At 32.4% G+C, this 15,450-nt stretch overlaps 1 protein-coding gene across 1 annotated transcript in view; it reads left to right on the top strand.

Annotated features, from left to right (window-relative positions):
- The first annotated feature begins 1,736 nt into the window (after nucleotides 1–1,736).
- Mid1 (calcium-permeable channel component Mid1) overlaps nucleotides 1,737–15,450 on the top strand; it is a 70,104-nt gene continuing 56,390 nt past the window's right edge. Inside the window, exons 1-2 of the mRNA XM_074255181.1 lie at nucleotides 1,737–2,370; nucleotides 2,473–3,532. Of these exons, the coding sequence (XP_074111282.1) occupies nucleotides 1,799–2,370; nucleotides 2,473–3,532 (1,632 nt within the window). The 5' untranslated portion in view covers nucleotides 1,737–1,798. The remainder of the gene's footprint in view (nucleotides 2,371–2,472; nucleotides 3,533–15,450) is intronic.

The raw sequence follows: 15,450 nt of genomic DNA on the forward strand, positions 1-15,450 counted from the left end.
TCTGTGACACACGCGTTGACAAGGGAGAACACGAGAGGGAGTAGGGCTCGTGGTGTGTGTATGTGAACGGAAAATAAACTCTCCTTTTAAATTATCATGGTCACTTTGGACCTAGTTCCGTTTAACCAAACATAACTTACGGTACAATAATTACAATACATGCTGAGTAAAAATTCCCGGGGTAGTTGTTTTTTTTTTTTTTTTTTCTAAAGCTAAATGTTTAAACAGTGAATTAATTAATTTATTTATATTATTTATTGATAAATAGGGCCAGGTTTTAATGAGTGTCAGTGAGTGTGGGTGTGTGAGTCTGCAGAGTGTGTGAGAGGATGGTAGACCCGCGTCAGCAGCGACGCCGGTGACGAGGACCGCGTTCAGAGTCCGTCAGTGGTGTCGGGTAGCTGATAAATAAATAAATAATAAATTAATTTAGTGGTAATTTATAAAGTATAAGTCTTGATATTAAATAAATATAATAAATCTGAGGAAAATAAAGTATCTTAGATGTTTTCCGGAGGTTCTTTTACGAGTAAAAGGCGCGGCGAAGTGTAATTAGTGTGGTGAGTGAAGTGACGATTGTAATAGTGGCCGCGAAATGTAAATTCGGGTTTTAAAATCCCGGAGAAATATTAAATAAAAATTTGAGCAATTTTGGAAAGAAAAAAAGGTTTGAATTTTCTCTTACGGGCCTGGGGTACGCGAACGCGCGGGCGCAGCCCCAGTGTCGCTATCACCAGAATAAATTGTTGGGGCACCAGTGAGTGAAAAAGATCGAACAAGTGGGACTAGTGAGTTGTCAGTGAGTTGTTTGTTGGTTTGTTTAGTTTTAGTTAGAGAGAGAAGGTCAGGAGTGTGTAATTTTTAGGGAATAGTGATATTAAATACTCGGTATCAGTGGGGTGTGTCCATAATTGACATCCTCTGGACGGATTGGCTTTGCGGTCGGTACGCGATAAAGTTTTTATAAAAGTAACTGGGAGAAAGATTTAATTGAATAGAATAAAATTTAATTTTATTCTGATTTTTGGGGTGTGAAAAAAAGGGCAGTCGGGTCTTGGGTAAAAAAAGCTGAAGGGTGGAGGAGGACGTGTGTAGGGGCAGCGTGGCGGGTTGGCAGGTTGTCCAGCATGCAGCATGAACCGCTTGTATCACTCAATCAGCGCAGCGAGGCAGCTGAAACCAAAGACAAAACAGTGGTACTTGCCGGAGCCGGTAACTCTGAAGAGTCTGACGCAAAAGCTGGACGCAAAAGAGGAGGTTGCCTGGAGTTGGACTTGGACGACAGAAATTTGGGCTCGGAACTTTGGCGAGGAACCGGAGCTCTGGCGTCGGGCCACTTTTGGTCGAAAAACGGGACCTCGTCGAGGTCAAAGAGCAAGAGAACGGACCGGCTCGGGGTTTTTGGCTCCGGAAGGCGGAAACTCCCGCTTTGTCACTAGGCTGTTGGCATCTGACGTTCCGGGTGCTCGGTCAGCACGCGGCGGCGTCGGGCCCAGGCCTAACTGGGTTCTTCAGCGATGCGGCCCGGATCGACCGAACGCAACCCGCGCCGTCGTCCCTGTCGGCTCCAGAAGCCGCGAGTTCGCGAGCTAGAACTTCCCACCTTGAAGAAGGCTCCGGGGAGAGAACCGGGAGCAGAAGCGAGAGGAAAGAAATACAAGAGGATTATTTTTTACAAGATAATAATTGCACAAGAAGGAACGATAGAAGAAGAGCCTGTGGGAGGTCGACGCTCGCCTCCTGGAACGAGCGCCGACAACGTCGTCGTGGGGACGCCAGTGTCCCCTGTCACGTGCTCATGCGACTCGAGCATCCGCCCCGTACCACGGGACCACCACCACCCACGACCATCAAGACGAAGAGCTTACATAACCTCGCCATCATCAACAACATCATCATCAACAACAACAACAACAACAACAACAACAACAACAACAACAACAACAACAACAACACCATTGACATCAAAAACAGCAACCTCCCCTCGAAACGTCCGAGTCCGGTCTCGACGTCCGTCAAAAGGATCATTCGCTCTTCGTCCTCGTCGCTTCACAGCAAGCGTTACGCTGGACATGCTGGACATCCTGGACACGCTGGACACCCGGAATCCCAGGCTAATGCCCTTGTTGAGGACTCTGTTGATGAGGATCCCGGTGATGGTGATAATAATAACGAGCCCGCCGGGAAAGGGGACCCTGACAATTCTCCTAGTTATTCCAGTTCTCAGAATTACGGTTACGAGGAGCGGGGGTGGATCAGCACTGCCTTTAATTCCGGTTCACCATCCTCATTGTCATGCAACACCGAGGTCTACACCTGTCGTGTCTGCTGCTCTACGAGCGGGTCTCTGTGTCACCAGGTCAAAATCACGTCCGCACTATGCCAACCGACTACTGATACTTGTAATATTTATGATAATGATAATTCTACTTGTATTAATAACATTAACATTAATTGTAACACTAATTATAGAGATAACGTTAATCATGATACTATTACGGCTAAAACTTATCCCAAAATGCTTAAAAACACTGCCTTCAATAATCATCAACAAAAAGATAAACATAAAGAGGGAGAACCGGATGGGCAGAGTGATGAGGACGCTGGCGAGGCATCCGAGGTTAAGAAGATTGCTTCTTGGAGCAAGGGCCAGAAAAAAGGAAAGGAAAAGAGAAAGGAAAAGGGCTGGAAAAACGATAAGTTTTATAACACTGCCTCGAGAAACAGCGTCCGAGGCTGGACGCTGTTGTTGCTGGTCCTGTACCTGTTCGCGGGGCCGGTCACCGCGTCCGGGCAGCCACTGGCGAACCTGACCGACAAGGGCCAGAAGAAGGAGCAGAGACACTCAGGTAGCACTTTGATGCAGCAACATCCTTACAACGAATACACATGGGATGTTAATGCGATAAACCCTTGGCTTTCGGCCTGCGACCTGGCGGGTCCAGCGCCGGCCGATCTTCAGGGCACCTGCGGACCACCTGAAGTGCCAAAGTACTGCCCAATGCCCTGCAAAGGCCAGGGCGACGCTAAGAAAATTTTCCTTGAGGCCGTGCAGCGGCTTCACGTCCCGGAGAGCTCGAGAACTGGGAATGCTAAAAGTTACGCGAAATGGAAGCCACTATCGTTGTCATCTTCATCTTCATCGTCATCGTCAGCCAGTGGTAATTCAGCGGCTCCGGATCAGTGCCTTTTTTACCTCGAGGAGTCGCACAAGGAAGATATCTGTCGGGAGGATTTCGCGAGATCGGACTCTTTGAGTTTTTTAACCCCCAAGGAGAACCGGTATTGGTTTGTGAGTGGCTTACGGTTACGTCATTGTTGTGAGCACGCGGCTGTCAATGCTTTGGCACCTGGGAAAGGGGGCCCTCTTGAGGACGTGCTTAATGGTGGACGGAAATGCGTTAATGCACTGGACAAACTTCTCAGTGTCGACGCGCTTGCTGCGAGGCTTCACTGCGAATTCGGCGAGGTCCTTGCTCGGTACGACTGCGCTCAGCAGTACTCGGTCATTCACAACTGCACACACTGCAAGGTGAGATTTTTTTTTTTTTTTTTTAAATTTATTTTGTCGAGTTTAATCGTGGATTTTAAATTAAGCAAGATTAGAAATTTAAATAGCGCGCCTTAATTTCGACCAATAAGGAATCAGATCCCATTTTTTTGCGAGTTTAGACTATTGACTAACTTTACACTCTCATGTATTTTTATTGTAGGGATTTTTAACAGATTATTATGAAAAAATTCAATGAAAAAATTTTAAATTTTCAAATTTTTAAAAAACACCTGTAAAAATTTTTTTATTGCAATTTATTTATTATAAAAATTTTAAAAATTAACAGCTGATAGCTAACTTCAGTAATTACAACTAAAGTTAACTGATATTACAAATTTTTAACAATTAAATTATTATGAAAAAAATTTTAAATGTTAAAATAAAAAAAAATAATCAGTGTAAATTTTTTAAAGAATTTTTTTATTGTAATTTATTTGTTACTAGAATTTTTCAGTTTGAATTAAAAAAAATTTTCTAACTGAAAAAATTCTTTTTAAAGTCAACCAAGAAAATTCTTTTGTCTAGTAAAATTAATTAAAGCAATGAAAAATTCCTTAATTGAAAAATTTTTGTGCTTTCGACAATTTTTTTTTTTTATTGAACCAAGCTAATTTATTTTTAATGCAATCATTATCTGTTAATCAAACCAGTATTTATTTCTACAACTTTATTATTAGTAATTGCGGTTTAATTTTCATAGTTTAAATTTTCCAGTCGACCCTTGTAACTTTAACTCACTTTTTAACGATTTTTTAAGACATATTCTGAAGAACCTTTGCCCTACTTTGCGCCTAGTCGTTCCCTCAGAAATATACAAACTTATACTTGTACTTGAGGGTTTTTTAAGTTAATACTTTAATATATACTAAAATATTCTCATGCTTAATGTCATTTGTCAGGGAAACTCTGTTGGTTTTTTTGATAATTTTTTGCCTTTATGCACCTGTAACACATTACTTTAATAAATATATACATATATATATTTTTATAAAAGAAGTAAATTTTATACTTTACACAAAAAAGCTGTAAAAAATATAAAACAGTACATAAAGTATGAAAGTTTTTTACGTTAAGAAAGGAACGAAGAGTAATAACTAACCGACACAATTCACCACTACCCACCGCCGCTATAAACTTACCATTTATAATGTGCACCTTATATAATGGATATATTGATATTTATATTTATATACAATACATTTGATAGACACACTCGTAAAACTCAGTGGACTTTCGCGTAAGCAATAAACTAGATTGATAATTTTAGTCGCGAGTCGTGTTGTCAATTTTAATCCGCTTTGGCTCGACGGAACAAAAAACTGCACCATCATCTTCTCAAAATAATGCTTACTTATTCTTATTTTTATTCTTGAGTCATATTTTTACGACTAATTAAATTCAAAGTTAAAAAGACGTCAGTATTGTAAATTACTGTGGATGAAAAATTGAGTTTTTTTTATTGTTTTTTACAGTACATATTATTTCAAATGATAATATTATTAATAACCTCCATCAAAATAATCTATATTATTAAGAGAATAAAATTTCATATCATTTTTACCGATAGTAAATTTACTATGATGAGTACTTAGGTTGCATTCAAAAATGCTTTATCTCTAGATACATAATTAAGAAATTACCTTGTATCTTGTGCACGATTGACATTTTTAAAGATATAAGCTCATCCCGATGTTACACTTATCGAGACTTTTCATTTGAGTTCATAAAAAATATATAAAAAAAAATTTCAAGCTTTATAAAAAATACAATTATAAATTACAATTACAAATATATTATCCAGTTTGAAATAAATTTTTGCTATATTTTCATCCATATATTTCTTATAAATTTTTAATGTGTTTACATTATAGTTAAAATATAAAAGTTAGCATTAAAAAAAAATTTTTTTTTCACAATTTTATAAATTGATTTATTTTTATAAAATTCTTAAAATAAACATCTCAGTGTTGTTAACAATTTGAAGCAATAATAATTAATTTACTGCCTTTTTAACCCGTTATCATTAAAATCGGTTACGTAATATTCTTGCTTTCCAACCTTTAACTCTTACCCTGTAGCGCAGACATCGCGGTTCAAAAATTAACGAGGGGCTGTTACGTAACACGTGTTTCATTGATCTGGCGAAATAATTTAGCTGTTTTTTTTTTATATATATATTTTAACCGGCGTTCCTATAAATAATTCAAGTTCGAGCTCTGAAAAAAGTCTCGACTTTTTTTCTTTAAATTTTAATTATAATTTAACGGCATAATATTGTAATAATTATGCACGGCCATTTGCACTTTGGATAACGTTTAATGAGTTTGCATGGACGAGGTTAAACTTTCGATAAAGTCTAATGGTGATGTATATTTATAGTCCAGATATTCCATATATGTTCATAATATATAACACTAAAGAGAAGGGAAGAAAAGCTCAGCTCAGTCGTTAGAGGTTATATACCTTTTAATACTTAACTTTAAAAGTCTCGATTTTCATCCTTTATAAATTCCTTAGACGATAATAGTAAGTAGCTGGTGGTAAATGGTATAGATGGTAGTTGGTAGCTTCTAGCTGCTAGTTGTACTAAAGTAGTAAGACATCGTGCCTAAAACTTGTTGATCGTTGTACTTTGTTGGTTGCTCTGTTAATCGTTCGTCATTTGTCGTTTCCCGTTGATCGTTCGACGTTCATTTCCCCGAGGGTTTACTAGAGCTTAAGAATAAAGTCAACTAGAGAAGTTCGAGTAAGAACCGAGAAATGATCCGAGAGTTCAACAGAGAGTAATGGAACTTTCTGTTCAATGATGCCATCACAACAAAATTGTGTGCTTTATTGTTTTTTCTGTCGGCCATTTTTACGGAAGAGTTTTTTTTTTAATTTTTTATTTTATTTTTTTTCATTTGTTTATTATTATTATTATTTTTTTATTTATTTTTTTTTTTTTTTCAAGAAAGTTAAGAATTAAATTTTTAGACAACTCGATTTATAATTGTGAATATCCAGGTTCGAATCCTGGCTTAGTTCTTACAATTTTTTTTTTTTTACAAAAAAATTTTTGTTTTAAATAATTTAAAAAAAAAAAAATTGAATTTTTCACACGAGATTAAAAAAAATATTGAATTCAAAATTTTTTTTCTACCTTGAAAAAAAAGTTAATTTGAATCAAGATGAAAATTTCTTGAATTAAGTAAAATTTACTTAAAAGATGAAATTCTTCAAAATTATTTACTTGATTAAAATAAATTTTTTTTTTCTGTGCAGTTTTAAAATTTACAAAATTAAATCAAAATTTATTTACTCGTTTTGTAAATAAATAAAATTTAGCAACAGTAAGAAGGTGTGTATAACTAGTGAGCCATTCCAGGAGCAATCAGATTAAACGAACGTATCGCCCATCAGATTAGACTGTGCCGTACTTAATTGAGATCATCTTGCCGCGAATAATTTGATCCATCCGTCGTAGTCGTCTTAAAGTAGGCTAGATACCATGAATCTCGAGATATTGCCTCATCTTAGACGCCAGCGAACACCCTCAAGGGATGTAATGTGCTTCTGTTATATTCCCTCTCCCTTCTCCCGTCCCCCTGGTCCCTGTAGCCAAACTATACACGTTAATAGTAACTATAACTATACCACTGATCGCTCCACCGAGATCGAGTGAGAAGTTCCGCTCAGTAGCTCGGTCAATGTCCGAAGGATAATTGATGCCGATTACTGACGTACCTTCTTCAGTCGCTATTAAGCATACCGATAATTATTACATCAATTATTGCCTCCATCATTCATCTACCGCTGCTCCGACGGGAATTAATTGTTTTATTATTAACTTGTAACAAAATTTTACAGCTGTATTATTTAAAAACACAGAAAATAATTTTTTTTATATTTTAAAACCCATTCGACAATATTTTTTTTTAAATAAATTAATTATTAAAAATTTTAAATTAATGCAATCGTAAAATTTTATCAAAAAGTAATTTTTTATTTAAAAAAAATTTTAAATTTTAAATTAATCAAAAATTTGAAAATTTTTGCTCATTTTTTTTCACAGTAATAATTCTAAATTTTGATAAAAAAAAAAAAATAACTAAAATTCTATTAATTATTTATTTATCGATAATAATAATAATAATAATAATAATAATAATAATAAAAGCAAATAAAAAACTATTAAATCCAATAAGAAAAGTTAGCCGTAGCGTTGAAGAAAGAAAACACAATATAATTTCAAACTGACCCTGTATATCAAATTGATTTTTCCATAAAAAGCAGACACTTCTGTGCTCTATTACCATTAAAGCGAGGGCGTCCTTGTCTGGTTCTTGGAGGCAGCGTAAGCTGAAAAAGCGACCAGAGAGGGAGTCGTCTCTCGTTTCAGCAAAAGTTCAACTCGTAAAAAAAGAAACACAAGAAATAAGCGAGAAAAAAATTACAACAAGTAAAGAAGAAAAAAGTTGCGGGGGAGGCGTGGGCGAGGAAAAAAAAGGTGTCGGGGTGAACATACTACTCTGGATCCGATGTATATTGTTCAAGCGGAATCCTTTCTCGCGGGTGTCGCGAAACAGTTACGCGCTAAAGCCATGCAGCCAACTCGCCCCGAGAAAGTCATCCCCCGGGGAAAACGGATCACAAATTATACAATGGCTGCAACAACGATGCATACCAATACATAAATATATACATATATACATTTATACATACATGTGTTTATATACATATTCAGGCACGCGTTCGGGCCGCTCGCAGCGCCAGGAGCTCGAACACGACTTGTGGGTGGGTTGACGTAGTAATTGAGAGACGCGTTCATTCGTTGTAACCCCTAGGCTGTTTACACGGTTCGTGCAAAATTTATGCTGTATTAAAGGTATACCTGATCGTGTTACCATCTACCGTCTTCTTACACACTTGGACGTTGACGTTAATACTCGTCGTCGGAAAATTTTACAGGATATAAAATAGAGCGCGCTCAATCAAAAAAAATTACTTGATTCAAGAAATATATTTTATTTAAAATGTCACTTTTGATTTATGTTTAACAAAGTCTTGAATTTCTTTTCAGAAAAAAATTTTATTTAATCAAGTGAATCATTTTTAAGAACTTCATCTTCTGATTTTAGTAGAAAAATTCTTTAATTAAGACATTTTTCTTGGTTTAAATCAATTTTATTTAATTAAAAAATTTTTCTCTTATTTCGAGCTTTTTTTTTTTTTTTTTTTTCAGTGTATTATAAAAAATAAAAAATTTGGGCTTCGAAGCTCTCTAATATATACAAAATTTTTGAAATATTTTGAATAGGGTGTTCCAAAATGTAATTTTGATGATGGACCTCTCAAAATTGAAATTTTGGATTCCGCTTTTAATAGGAGTTGTGTTTGAGCATTTCCTGAAATATTTTGAGCATCAATAATTTATTTGATATTTAGAGAATTTTTTACAGAAGCTTTTTTTTGGATACTTCCGGTCAAATTTTGAAATTTCAACAAAAATGCCCAAATAAAGCTCTTGTTAAAAAATTCTTTGAATATCAAATAAATTCTTTACGCTCAAAATATGTCAAGAAATGACCAAACACAACTCCGGAACCCAAAATTCCAATTTTGAGAGGTCCATCATCAAAGTTAAATTTTGGAACCTCTTAATTTTGAAATTTCTAAAAGGTTTTATTTTTTTTTAAATATATTTAAGTTATACTACTTTTTCTTGAAATTTATTAAAAGATTTGTTTGCTATTTAAAAAAAAAAAAAATTGGCTCAAAAAATCCAAAGTGTTATTAATTAAAAAATCTTGAATGAAGTGACAAAAGTTATCGACTGAAGATAAAATGAATTTCTTAAACCAAGAAGTCAAAATCCTAGACAAAATTAATATAATTCTTCAATTATAATGATTTTTAATTAAAATAGTTTTTCTATCCGGGTGATTGGATTTTAAGTAAAACTGAAAACAATTTTTTATGTTAATTGATATAAGATGTGAGGGATTTAGTAGATAATCCAGTGGATTAATAATAGTTTAAACTAGGATAGAACTCTGACGAATATATCCGCTGAATCGGCAATGTCGGCGTCTCGGTGGTTTCACTTTGCGGTTTGTGGAGTTTGGTTAACCTTCCTCGGATCAGAGATCTGAATGTCGAAAATTATCAGCATTGTGACGGATAATTTACAGATAGATGTCTATTTAGCGAGTGAAACTCTATCAATTAATCGTAAAATTTAGATTAAATAAGAGGAATGATTGAACCTTTGCTGGTAGTGAGAGGTAGGGAAGGCCGAAGTCCTTGTAAAAAACGTATAAATACCCACATAAGTCTCAGCCTAAGTCTAAAAGATATTTATATAAAATATTGAATCTTCAAGGGATCGATCGCGGGCTCGGATTCGGTTTACAGCGAACGATTTGGGAAACTCTCAAAGGGACAACTGGTAGCTTGTGAAAATAATCGAACCGTGACGTGTCCCTGGACGATCCATCCTTTAGAAGGTTATTTTGACGTTCTTGGATGGACGACTAAGTTTTACTTTTTTAGCCCCTTCCCATCCCGTTTTTACGTACACTTGAGTCTTTTCCTTTTCCCAGCAGCCTTTTTCTGGGCCGTCCTGACGTTATTGGATCCTACAAGACTGAAGAGTTTCAATATTTCACGAGCAACACACGTACATAAATCCACTGGATTGTTCTAAAGACAAATGTCTTTAGACAAAGAAATTTTGGCAAAAAAATGAAATCCTTGTTGAGTTTAAGATAAATATATAAAGAAACAACTTTATTTTTTACAGGCTCTCTATTGACTAACAACTACCAAAGATTTACTTTTATTTTCTTCCTCTTTTCTTAAACTATCGACTAGAATTTTTACAATCGCAAAAAGATGAAAGTCGACAAAATTTAAGATACTAAGAAATTTTTTTTCAATTTTTTTGTGTAATATTTTTAACTTTAAATTTTTATACGCATTTAAAAGGCCGAAAATTTGATTAATATAAAAATTAATAGATATATACACGGTAAGAACAAGATTACATTGGATATCATCCTAGATTATACTGAGTGAAAACAATTTTCAGATAGTAGCTAGTATAATCAAGATTATAATGAGTATAATCCAGATATCACTCAGTATAATCTGGATTACAATGAGTACAATCCAGATATTACTCAGTATAATCTGGATTTTTTTTAGCAACTATCTAAAATTTTTTTTACCACAGATATCACTGAGTATAATCTAGGATGATATCCAGTGTCATCTTCTTCTTTCCGTGTAGTAGGAACTTTTAATTTTATTAATAGGTCCTGTAGATTTCCGGGAGGTCCTCTAAAAAAAATTACTTGCGGCGAGCACGATATCTTAACTTTGAATCATCGAAATTCAAAAATCAAAAAAAATTCCACTAATGTAAGATATTATCCAGTAATTAATCCAAGAAAATATAAAAATATCAATTTTTAAAAAAATTGGCGGGATGACAAAAAAAAAAAATTAACGATTTTCGATGAAAATTGTAGCCTTAAATTGTTTATAAAAATCTAAAATATCTGTCAGAATTATTAATCCTTGGATCAATTTCTGAAAAATATATTAAAAAAAAAAAAAATAGTTTATAAATTAGAGACTGATCTAATCAGCTTTTGTTTGATAAATCTTGCTCACCGACTTTAAAAATCCGGATAGCTTTTAAAATACTCGTCCGACTGACATTAAACATTCTATGTACATATTTAAATATATCTAGATTAATAAAATAAACTTTCTTTAAATTGTAAGTTCGTATAATCTCTTATGATGAATTTAAAAAAAAAATCTGAAATTTTTCAGTAAAAAAACTATCAAAAAAATTTAATTCTCTCCGCAGTAACTTTATTAATAATTGATAAAAATGATAAGAAAAATTTAAGCAAAAAATAGAATTTTCTTTCCTTCCTTTAATCTAAAATTCTTCAGATAGAGATAAAGATTTATATAGCTGACAATTATGACATAGGAATTTTTCTACGTAAGAGTAACCATTTAATTAACATGAACTCTGCTAGAAACTACGGTACTGTACCAAGTTTGTGAAAGTTTAAGATTTATTACAGGTAATTAACTGCGTTAACATTTACCAGATTATTTCTATGCAACTCTAAAATATATTAATAATAATTATGTAATGCGTTGACGTTCCGCGAGTTTCCGTGATGAAATGAGATGAATAATTACGTTCAATATATTTTTTATTAAATGCAAATATTTGCAAATCATAACGAACGCATTTTACATCAATCAAAAAAATAAATAAAACTTTACATTTTAATATGTTTATTTTTCCGAGCAATTAATATTATAATATTCGTCAAGTTTTAATAATTTTCTCGGCACAGTAAATATAATGCATGAAAAAAAAAAAAAAAATGATAAATAAAAGAGTTTAAAGCATAATAACTCAAAAATACGTTCAGTTTATAGTTAAAAAGCTATTAAACTTCAGAATAACAAGTTTATAAAAATAAAATAAAATTTTTCATCAGTTTTAGTTTGAGCTTGGAAAAAATAAATAAAAAAGCAAAGCTTGAAGAAATATTTATTATATTGAAATATAAGTTAAGCTAAACTCGGTTATTACTTTGCGAGTGTACTTTTAGCTTAAAAATTATAACAGATTTTTAGCGAGTGTCATGCTAAAACTATTTATTAAATTTAGTCTATTAATTTCATTAAATTATTTAGTTCTTGATTATATTTCCTGTTTAATACTTTTAACGAACTCGGCTGGACTAATGATTTTATCTACGCGAACTTAATAACTATTTGGGAATTTAATAAAATTGTTTATTAAAATCCATGAATAATTAACAGAAGTAAACAAGTAAAATGTTTCTACGGAATTATTAAATGGGCTAATTAAAAAGTCCTACTCATCCGCTTGATATTATTATGTTATATGGTGTCTGATGAAAAACTGAGTTTGCTACTTTGTTTACAGTCGGGTACTTTGCAAATAATTAACAGTTGAATATTTGTTTGTTTCGTAAATACCATTGCGAGGTTTTTTTTTTTTTTCGTTTTAAATTAAAAATTATTATTATTATTTTTATTAATGCTAAAAAAATTTTTTTTAACTTTAAAATATATATAACGTATAATTATGTCGGAAAAAAAAATTTTTTTTTGATCTCGACTCTTTTTGCTTAAAGAAAAAAATTTAATTTCTCATTTTTCCAGTAAATTTCTATAATTCTTACATTTTTACGGTAATTTTATTAAAAAAAAAATTTTTTTATTCGCTCTTTTGGTTCTGCAGAGTCAAAAAGGCGTGTAATTTGAGATAAGCCTTTTTTGGCATTAGCGAATTATACGTCAGCTTAGCAAGTTTAATAATAAAAAAAAATGTCAAGTATAAATTCAAACATTACTAATTTTATATAATCAAAGAAATTTAACTTCAAATGATGATTAAATATTTATTTTAATTCTAAAGTCAACCTCGAAAAAGAAATTAATCATTTTTTTTTTTTTTTTTTTTTTTTTTTAAATAACCATAAAGTATCACAGACATTGTTAAAAAAATCTTCCGCTCTTTTTATTCCCCCATCATATAAATAACTTGAACTTCATATCAAATTTTTTTCCACATACTAGAAAAAAAAAAAAAAATAAAAAAATAAAAAGGAATCAATTAATCACCGGTATATATTTATATTAAACGAGTAAGCCTTGTGACTAAGTGGCAGATTGCATTTTGTGGACATAAAACAGTTTACACCCCTTGAAACGTCCTGGCCCTGCTGGAGCCGTAAAGCAGGAGTTTCGAGCTGTCGTGTGCAGACTCGAATTTCACCCCTCGGCTCTTGAGGCACACATCAATACACTCGCCGGATAAATATGTATGTAGTCATGAATATATGTATATCCGCGTGGATAAGCTACTCGAACATGTATGCGAACATCGTAACTACGCATTGAAGCCGGCGACATGAGGATAAGTGTGGACCGTGTGTGCAACTCTCACTCTGCCGAAACTATACTGTGTACTACTATGTACTATACTTTGTGTTTATTATATATGTGTACTAGCGTTTGCTCAGCTATGCCATTTCTCACCAGCAGTCACACATGCCAACTGACACTGTGTCCTTCCCACTGGCCTTGTTTCCTCTCTTTCATCATCCTAGATGACATTGATCTAATATTTTAGTTAATATAAACACCTTGAGCTTGCTAAATCTAAATTTTCATGTCTTAATCATTCCTTTTTATATTTTTTTCCATTTTTCAATGTCTAAGATCAAATTTATCCAATTTTTGTGTACAGAAATTTTTATCAAAAATCAATTAATACAAAAAAATTTTTCTTTTCAATTTTTTACGAAGAATTTATTTTTCTTTGTCATCTATTTTATTAAGGAACTAAGATAAATTTTGTCTTTCAGATAGTCATATGATAAAATCAGTTTTTTTTGAGAAATTTAATGTCATTGCAAAGGTCTTAACTTGAATTTGTGCCTTATTAAGGTTTCGTATCATTCTCACCGATGTTCAATTTATTATGATAAGTATTGAGGCTACATTCGAAAATGCTCTATCTCTAGATGCAAAGTTAAAAAATGACCTTGTATCTTCCGAATTATTGATATTTTAAACGATATAAGCTCATCCCGATGTTTCACTCATTGAGACCTTTCATTTAAGTACCCACATCAATTTTTCATATATTTATATATATTATATATATGTATCTATGAAAAATATATGAAAATGCATGTGGGTACTCAAATGAAAGCTCTTGATGAGTGTAATATTGGGATGAGCTTAAATTTTTAAAAACATCAATATTTGAAGAAAGTACAGTGCAATTTAACAAAAGTCATTAATTAATAAACCAAAATTTTAATTATTTATATTTTACAAGTCACGACAGTCGCATAGTGACTGCAATGTTGCTATTAATTAATATATTGAAAAATTTTTCAAATACTTTTTTTTTCATCAAAAAATTTTAATATTAAAAATGTATTAAATTACAAAATTATCAAGTTATAATTTTAGTAAATTAAAAATAAAAAAAAATTTATATTTTTAATATTTTATGAAGTTAAAAGTATGCTCTATTAAATTAAATATTGAAAAATTATCTATCTGGATCAACATTTTAAAATAAAATTATTGATTAACTCTTTAATATTATTTCTGTAAAAATTTTATCCATTCAAAATAATATTTTAATAAAGAAAATTCTTTATTTAAATTAAATTTTTTTTTTTTAATAAATGAATTTAAGCCCGTATATCAAGCCATATATAATAAAAACATTCATATAAATATCATTCAAATTAATCCGTTAGATAATTAATTACAGAATTTTTCGTGAAGGCTTTTTCCCTTTTATTTTCTTTTCTATTGAAATAGCGCTGACAAAAAGACCCACCAAAGTTGAATTATTCTCTCAATGACAACTTGGCCTGTGAGTCTTTAAATTAATAACACTAAATGTCAACTCCACTTTTGATCATTAAATTTAATTGACAAACTTTTTTCATTATACCTCAAAGCATTGACTCGATCAATCATCAGTCATCTTGATCTTCATCTTTGTTATTACAATCGCGAAATAGAAACAAATTTACTTGAGCGTAGGGGAAGAAAATAACAAAGACGAAAATCTTGAATTTAATAATGACAAATTATCGGCGAGTGACATTTTCACCTGAATATATCACGTGTCATTTAAAAGAGAGCTATCATCATCTCATTCTATTTCATAGCTCTTAAAGCCCTCCTGAAAAAGCGAAGGAACCTTTTTTTTTTCTTCTTATTTGCCCTACACTTTACTTATACACTTTTCCTTCTCTAGACTTCTCTCTTCTTAAACTTTTTCTCTACCTGAAGAGCCGTTCGCGGATCGATCGTCT

This window comes from Cotesia typhae, unplaced genomic scaffold, assembly GCF_013202065.1.
Source record: "Cotesia typhae breed Kobodo isofemale line unplaced genomic scaffold, CoteBio_Ctyphae scaffold_13, whole genome shotgun sequence".
In the NCBI taxonomy this organism is placed as follows: Eukaryota; Metazoa; Arthropoda; class Insecta; order Hymenoptera; family Braconidae; genus Cotesia; species Cotesia typhae.